At 37.9% G+C, this 7,423-nt stretch overlaps 1 protein-coding gene across 1 annotated transcript; it reads left to right on the plus strand.

Moving 5' to 3' along the window:
- Positions 1-797: 797 nt before the first annotated feature.
- Positions 798-7,423, plus strand: LOC119724300 (PCI domain-containing protein 2-like). The gene is made up of 13 exons (XM_038195288.1): positions 798-922; positions 1,423-1,464; positions 1,967-2,091; positions 2,580-2,645; positions 3,157-3,198; positions 3,435-3,489; positions 3,967-4,070; positions 4,304-4,379; positions 4,791-4,932; positions 5,083-5,183; positions 5,486-5,685; positions 5,935-6,058; positions 6,756-7,423. Exons 1-13 carry the CDS (start codon positions 887-889, stop codon positions 6,846-6,848), a joined length of 1,206 nt encoding a protein of 401 aa, XP_038051216.1. The 5' UTR covers positions 798-886; the 3' UTR covers positions 6,849-7,423.

The raw sequence follows: 7,423 nt of genomic DNA on the forward strand, positions 1-7,423 counted from the left end.
TAATAATCCTCCATTGGCCAATTTCATCAGTTGCGTGTTCAAAAATTCCGTGTGTGAGACCCGTTATATAGTGATGCTTGATTATAATTGCTAGAGGTGGGACTCTTTTCTAAAAACATGTACATTGATAGAAAACTGGATAGTAGGGGAAGTATGTGCATAATCTCCAAGTTTCTAGACAAAATAGTTTTAGAGATACGGCGACATATAAATACATTTCTTGGCCGTTAAAGGGAATATACAACATTTGCAAACATCGAAAAATAAAACTACCAAGTTTTTACAAAATACCTTACTAGGATGTTGGTAAATGACAGTCTAAAATTATCCTGTAAAATTATGGCACCTGGTTTCAAGTCATTTTCAAGAAAATGGTATTTTTGTATACATTTCCAACGGTGGTCGGCCGACCACCGTTGGAAAAGCCTAACTACTTTATCAACTACTGCTCCAAATTTTATTTTTTTTTTCAGTCCAAATTTTGTTTGCTCTTGGTTACATGTTCATGAACGGGTGCAGGCCAGCTAGACTGGTTCCTTTACCTTACAATTTTCCACCATCTATAAATTGATCTTTTTTATCTGTAGTGGAGTCAGGGTGCCAGACTACCTAAACATTTTTGTTTTTCTTAGTTTTTCAAGCATTTTCCAACACCAAACTTCAAACATGCCAGTTAAACAATATTTGATCTATTATACTAACCCCTCAAATAGTTCATTTTCTGAAAATTACAGCAAAAGCCAATGATGTACATTCCCTTTAACACCTACACGTGAAACACTGCGCCTGGTTATGACAGTGGGAGCGTACTGCTCGACACTCTGGGACGAAGTTGCTTTTACGATTAATGCATTGGCTTCGGGGACGAGGTTGCATTTGAATCAAAATGGCGCACTCCAGTCTCAATCAGTACTTGCAACAGGTTCGTGGGTTTTTCGTTCGTTAAGTTTCTCGTTAGCGATTTACAAAGTATTTCATGGTCACTATTAATACTATTATATTAACAATATCCTATAAGGACACTCTTTAGGAAGTCACAATGGCATGAATACAAGGAATTCAATGAAATAAAGTGATTAAATCTTGGGTCCAGTTTCCGGACAATGTTAATGAAATGCAAATTGCAATGCAATGTCACTTGGTTACATTGATAATGAATGGTAGTCGAGATGTTTTCTGCACAATGTTATTTTTTTATGGGTGCCAATGGCAAAGAAAATAATTCAGAGGTCAGAACTCTGAACAAATACTAATTTTAAAACACAAGTGGTTAACATTAACTCAAAATTTTAGAAAAATCTTAATTATGGAACTTGGAGTCCATGTTGGACAATGTTGGAAGTGTATTTTTATTTTAGCCAGTTTTTTTTCCAGTTAGGCCTTTATGTATTAATATTAATATCAGCATTATTTTCTTTCCAGCTTGAAAATGCCTTGAACAGGAGAGATGGCCCAACAGCAGCGGTAGGATTATTTTTTGCTTGTGCTTGAAATATTCAGAAAGACTGCTGAGAATCCCTGTAAACAAATTTTATTTCATTTCAGAATGATAGGTGGCCTACTTCGGCTTTTAACAATCTAGGAAATACTGATAAATCATAGTATAAACTTTGTTGCGAGTATAACTGGCTTACTTTTTGAAGCATTTTTTAATACACTGTATTCCATTATATTTCAGCCAAATAAAAGTTTTGTTTTCGAAATCTCAGAAAATTTGTTTTGAGTGTCAAAATTTATACTGTAGTGTAAATTTTGAAGAAGTCATTTGTTAATTTTCTGTCGTTTTACTGATGCTCATTGCGTGTAAAACTTGAGCAGTTATGAGTGGATTGCTTTTTTGATTTCACTTTTAATTGAATGAGACCACATTATGAACACTGAGCTATTAAATGGATCTTTATTTAGTTTCGATCGTGTACAAGTGTGTCTGTTCGTAATTGAGGAGTTTTGCTTTCTTTCTGTGCAGGAACTGTTGTCGTTTAAGCATCCACACATTGCCAACCCAAAGCTGCAGAGACTCGATAATCCAGAGGGCCAATGTGAGCAGTGGTTTGATCAGCCCTATGACGAGATGATAGCAGCACATTTGAAGTGAGTAGGGAGGACAAACATTTCTGTTGTTGACGGGGAGGAGCCACAGTGATGATCCCCCCCCCCCCATACCCCCAGATGCACTTATAAAAGACTTTAAAATGATATGTAAAATTCATTCAAACAAATAAAAACCATAACAAATGTATCATTAAAATTTCATTAAAATTCTTGAAACATTTATGGTCGCTGGTGTTGCACAAAAGTCTTAGCATCGGGAAGAGGTGGGATTTAAGTTGCCTCTTAAAACAGGACAACGAGATGTAGCCTCTTGTATGGTTGTAGACAACTTGATCCTTTCCCTTGAAGCAAATTCATTGTAAGGTCTATCTCCTGCTGTTTTGTGTTTGTTCTTGGGGCAAACAGAAGTTGAATTCTGATTAGACACTTGCGAAGTTTTGGTTAACAGTTAAACGACAAATATAAATTATTTCAATTTTTTCCATTTTTTTTTTTTTTTTTAAAGTTGCCTCTTTATTCTCGTGCAGGTGCATCCAGTGTGTGGCCAATCATGACTTTGTGGAAGCCTACGCTTACCAGTCTGTAGTTGTGCAGTATCCTTAACAGATCAACTCAATACTTTGCATCTTCCTTGAAAAAGATTAAACGGGCCATGTGTTACAAAACTTTGGGTTATTTCACAAAGTATTACGATCCCTCTTGACGTAAATTGTTATTTACCTTGCCTTTTTAAGTGATTTACCTTGAAAAACGGAGTTCAGTTATGAACTAGATTACTGTCTGACGCAAAGCTTTTTCCAATACACATCTGCTTAATTTTCTTTCATGAATTTAAAAATTGTTTCAAGAGAAATTTCAAAACTGAAAAATCTGATTTTCTGAAGATTTGATGATCATTGTTTACAATGTACATGCATGAAATAATCACTGTATCTATTTTGTTGAAAATACACTCTCGATGCAGTAAACGTAGTGGAATACTCATTGTCATAACTGATTGTAGCAGATATTCAGTGCTCTACCGTGGATGGGTTGGTTCGTTATAAAAATTCAGCCCCCTTTTAGTTTAATAAAAATTGTGTTACCTTAAACCCAAACCCACAGATCTTTCAATAAAATATTTCAGAGCCACAAAGATGATAACTGGTAAGTTCTTGAAATTTTGTTTTCTTCCTCCTGAATTATACAATAATCTTCACACACACCGAAGGGTTGAATGTGTCCTTAACGGTTAAGGCATGTTGATATTGATGCAAAGGTTAATTAGGTTATGTTTCTATTCAGTATTCAATTTGCACGTGCTCATTTGAAACAGTTGATTATGATATGCAAATCACATCCTGAATATTCATCAGGTCGTGTTGAATATGCATATTTTGCAGGGCCCTGCCTATCATGTATGGAGTTACCTTGGACCTGAGGTTGTTTGCCAACAGTGTAAGTTTGCCTGAAACATATTTACAGGAGATTGTTTTTATATTGAAACTAAACTTACAGTGTGTTATATAAAAACTATTGACTGCTTCAAAATGGTATAGGAAAACAGCCCCTTCGGGCGATCCATTGAGTTCATAAGTATGCAACTTCCATTGCACAATGTAGTATAAAAGTAAAAAGTCATGCATGACTTCATTGAAATACTGATGTTTACGTTATCAAAGTGAGAAGCTCGCCCATTGTAACAATATCCAACAAATATCTCAAGGCCAAACTGCCTCAGAGTCTGTGGTCACCAACTGCAGCAGGATACAACTGTGGCATTGATCAATGGCACTAGCTCTCATTGTCTCTGAAATGGCGGTTTATGCACTGGAGTTGCTGGCCCAATGCAGCAAGGTCCCACATACTTTTTGACACCTGTTGCGCCGTGTTGCACCTGCCAGGTATTCATCCTTTGTTAATTGTTTACTGCAGGCCGATACGCAGCTAGCCAAGCGAGGCAAGTGTAAGCCTGGGGAGAAGCTGGAGAAAGCAGCTGATACGCTGATGGGCTGCTTCAGAATATGTGCTGCCGACAGGTAATGCAACAAATCCCTAAAACTTTCAAAAAGTAAATATCCTTGTGTGGCGATATTTTGAGAAAAAAAATTGATAAGATTATTGATATAAACAAAATTGCTGCTGTTAATATCCGATAATATTGCCATATCGAGCAAGATAGTGAAGTATGTTACAGAATTTGATTACACTGTATGTGTACAATGAATGAACACTGGAAATTGACAGTTTTTGTTTTTGTTCTGTTCTTTAGTCGAGCATCAGTAGAAGAATCTAAAAAGTGGGGGATGCTTTACCTAGTGAACCAACTCTTCAAGATTTACTTCAAGGTATGTCAGTCTTTAATAAGCAGTAAATTAGCAGATACGTCAAGCAAAAGTAAATTTCAAGTCAGGTCAAATGTCGGGTCACACTGGACGACTTTTGATTGACTTGTGATTAACTTGTAATTTTCTTGTGATTAACTTGTGATTAACTTGAATGAGTTGTGATTGACTTGCAATGATTTGTGATGTCTTGTGATTTACTTATGATTGACTTGTGATGAACTTGCGATTGCTTTCGATTGTCTTGTGATGATTTGAGATGAACTAGTGATTGACTTGTGATGGACTGGTAATTGACTAGTGATTGACTTACGATTGCTTGTGATTGCTTTCGATTGTCTTGTGATGATTTGTGATGAACTAGAGATTGACTTGTGACTGAAACTTCATTCCTCCCTTCTCCTTAATACTCAGACCAACAATCTCCAGCTCTGTAAGCCCCTCATCCGAGCCATCGACAGCTCCAGTTTCAAGGACCAGTTCAGCATCTCCCAACGAGTCACATACAGGTACTATGTCGGCAGGAAGGCCATGTTTGACAGTGACTTCAAGAGCGGTGAGTTGACGGGTTCTCAACAAAGTCCAGTTTTTAAATGGACTGATCCACTTGTCTCAACTAAGACTGATGTTACAGGCTAATTCAAATCAACTGCAGATTTCAGATTTGCCGAAAGTCTTACACATTTAGGATTTGTTTTCTACACAGCTGAAGAGTTCTTGACCTTTGCTTTCCAGCGATGTCATCGAGCAAGCAGACAGAACAAGAGACTGATTCTGATCTACCTTCTACCTGTCAAAATGCTTCTGGTGAGAAACGAAGAATGTCCTACACTGCCCAAACCACTCTGTCTGTTACACCTTGAACCACCAAAGGCCAGCACAGTGGAACAATCTTTTGTGTACCACATTTTGTTTCCTTATCGTGGTGTTCTACTATACTTGTTAGTTTTGTTCAGAGAAATCCTAACTTAAAACTTAAACAAATCTGAACTGTTCAGCGTTGGCATTAGGGTAGTGTACTTTATCACAATGCTTCAATACAGGCAGTGCATTCTTATTATGAAGATTTATTGGTTTCGTTTTTCTCGTTCTCCACACTCACTCATCAGGGTCAAATGCCAAAGGTCAAGCTCCTCCAGAAGTACGACCTGATGCAGTTTGCAAACGTGGCCCGGGCCGTCATCGAGGGAAATCTAAAACTCCTCAATTCAGCCATCGAGACACATGAAGCGTTCTTTGCCAAGTGCGGCGTGTACCTCATAGTGGACAAGCTGAAAATCATCACCTACCGCAACTTGTTCAAGAAAGTGTAAGTAACAAGTTTTTCATCATACTTAAAAATTGAGAGTTTTGTCTGTACAAATTTTCACCAAAGTGATGTCTCCTTAACTTGAGTCTTGATGTTTACACTTCATACACAATGTAGCAACTTGATCACCATAATGGTGGATATGTTCGCTTTATAAAAAAAGCATTATCCTTTACTGAGAAGTTTGTGTCTGTACATTTGTATTTATACATTTTTCTTTCGATTTGTGCCAATTCTTTCCCGTTTCAGGTACATGATTACCAAGTCATTCCAGCTGAGCATTGACAAGTTTATGGTGGTCCTGACCTACCTGGAGCTGGAGGACGTGGACTCGGCAGAAGTGGAGTGCATTCTGGCTAATCTCATATACCAGGTGGGTACACAGATGACAAGTTGTAGCACATTTTCTGTCTGCATGGTTGCTGATGAGTCAATCACAAGTCAGTCACAAATCAGGTGGCAAGTAACAGGATGAACAAATGAAAAGGAATGCCTTTAGAGCACAGTATATTTGAATAACCTGTGACTTGACTTGGGACTGTAAGACTTGTGATGGACTTGTGATGGACTTGTGATGGACTTGTGATGGACTTGTGATAGACTTGTGATAGACTTGTGATGGACTTGTGATGGACTTGTGATGGACTTGTGATGGACTTGTGATGACTTGTGATGACTTGTGATGACTTGTGATGACCTGTGATTAACTTGTTATGACTTGTAATGGCTTGTTATGACTTGTTATGACTTGTGATGACTTGTGATGACTTGTGATGACTTGTGATTGACTTGTGATTGACTTAGGACTTGTAATGACTTGTGATTGACTTGTGATGCCTTGTGATGACTTGTGATGACTTGTGATGACTTGTGATGACTTGTGATGACTTGTGATGACTCCTGATTGACTTATGATGACTTGTGATTGACTTACGATAACTAATATTGAGGTGACTTCAGATGACTTTTGATTAATATTTGGGAAGTCACTGGGTCGTTGGTGAAGCAAAAAGTGCATAATTTCTTTCAAATCTTTGTGCTTATTTGTGTGATAAATCTTGTGTTTTCAGGGTTACATCAAGGGTTACATCTCCCATCAGCACCAGAAGTTGGTCGTCAGTAAACAGAATCCATTCCCACCGCTGGCCTCATTTCTCTGCTGACGGATCTTGGTCGAAAAAGACAAAATCTCTCTCATTGCCATGGTTACATCGACGGTGACATCACCAATCAGGACAAGAAGTTGGTCATCGGTGAACAGAAAGTCGTTTCCTCCGTTGCCTTTTTCTTTGCCGACAAAATATGCTGATGGGGAGTGTTTAGTTTTGAGATTGTCCCTCATAGCAGGGAAAACTTTAAGGGCCGCACAACCAGCGCGGATCCTGATTCCATTGAGCTGCTAAGCTGAAAACATGAGCAGATTTCAGTGTGAAGCAAAAATCAGGGTAAAACCAGATATATTGAATGTCTGTTTGTCTGGTCATCTGATTTTTGCTTACTCGTGACTGGACGTGTGATGGACTGGACTACATCACTGCTCGTTGTCGGCTTACTTGTACATGGCGTCACATAGTCCATAATCACATCTGTACAACTTTTTTTGTGTGGTAACAATTCACAATTGAAACTACTTAAATCATTGATTGTATCATTTTCATTCTGGGAAAAACTCGGTGATATTTGCTCTTGTAAACTTGTACAGTTTGTAAAGTTTGAATACAAAAATCATTGCTTCAAA

The sequence above is a fragment of the Patiria miniata genome, unplaced genomic scaffold (genome assembly GCF_015706575.1).
Source record: "Patiria miniata isolate m_02_andy unplaced genomic scaffold, ASM1570657v1 HiC_scaffold_18, whole genome shotgun sequence".
Classification (NCBI taxonomy): Eukaryota; Metazoa; Echinodermata; class Asteroidea; order Valvatida; family Asterinidae; genus Patiria; species Patiria miniata.

Excerpts from the sequence above, each read along its gene's own strand:
- LOC119724300 (XM_038195288.1), top strand. The coding sequence starts at position 887 with ATGGCGCACTCCAGTCTCAATCAGTACTTGCAACAG. Across the intron at positions 3,199-3,434 it reads AGCCACAAAGATGATAACTG|GGCCCTGCCTATCATGTATG; the intron begins GTAAGTTCTTGA and ends CATATTTTGCAG. Across the intron at positions 4,380-4,790 it reads TCTTCAAGATTTACTTCAAG|ACCAACAATCTCCAGCTCTG; the intron begins GTATGTCAGTCT and ends CTTAATACTCAG.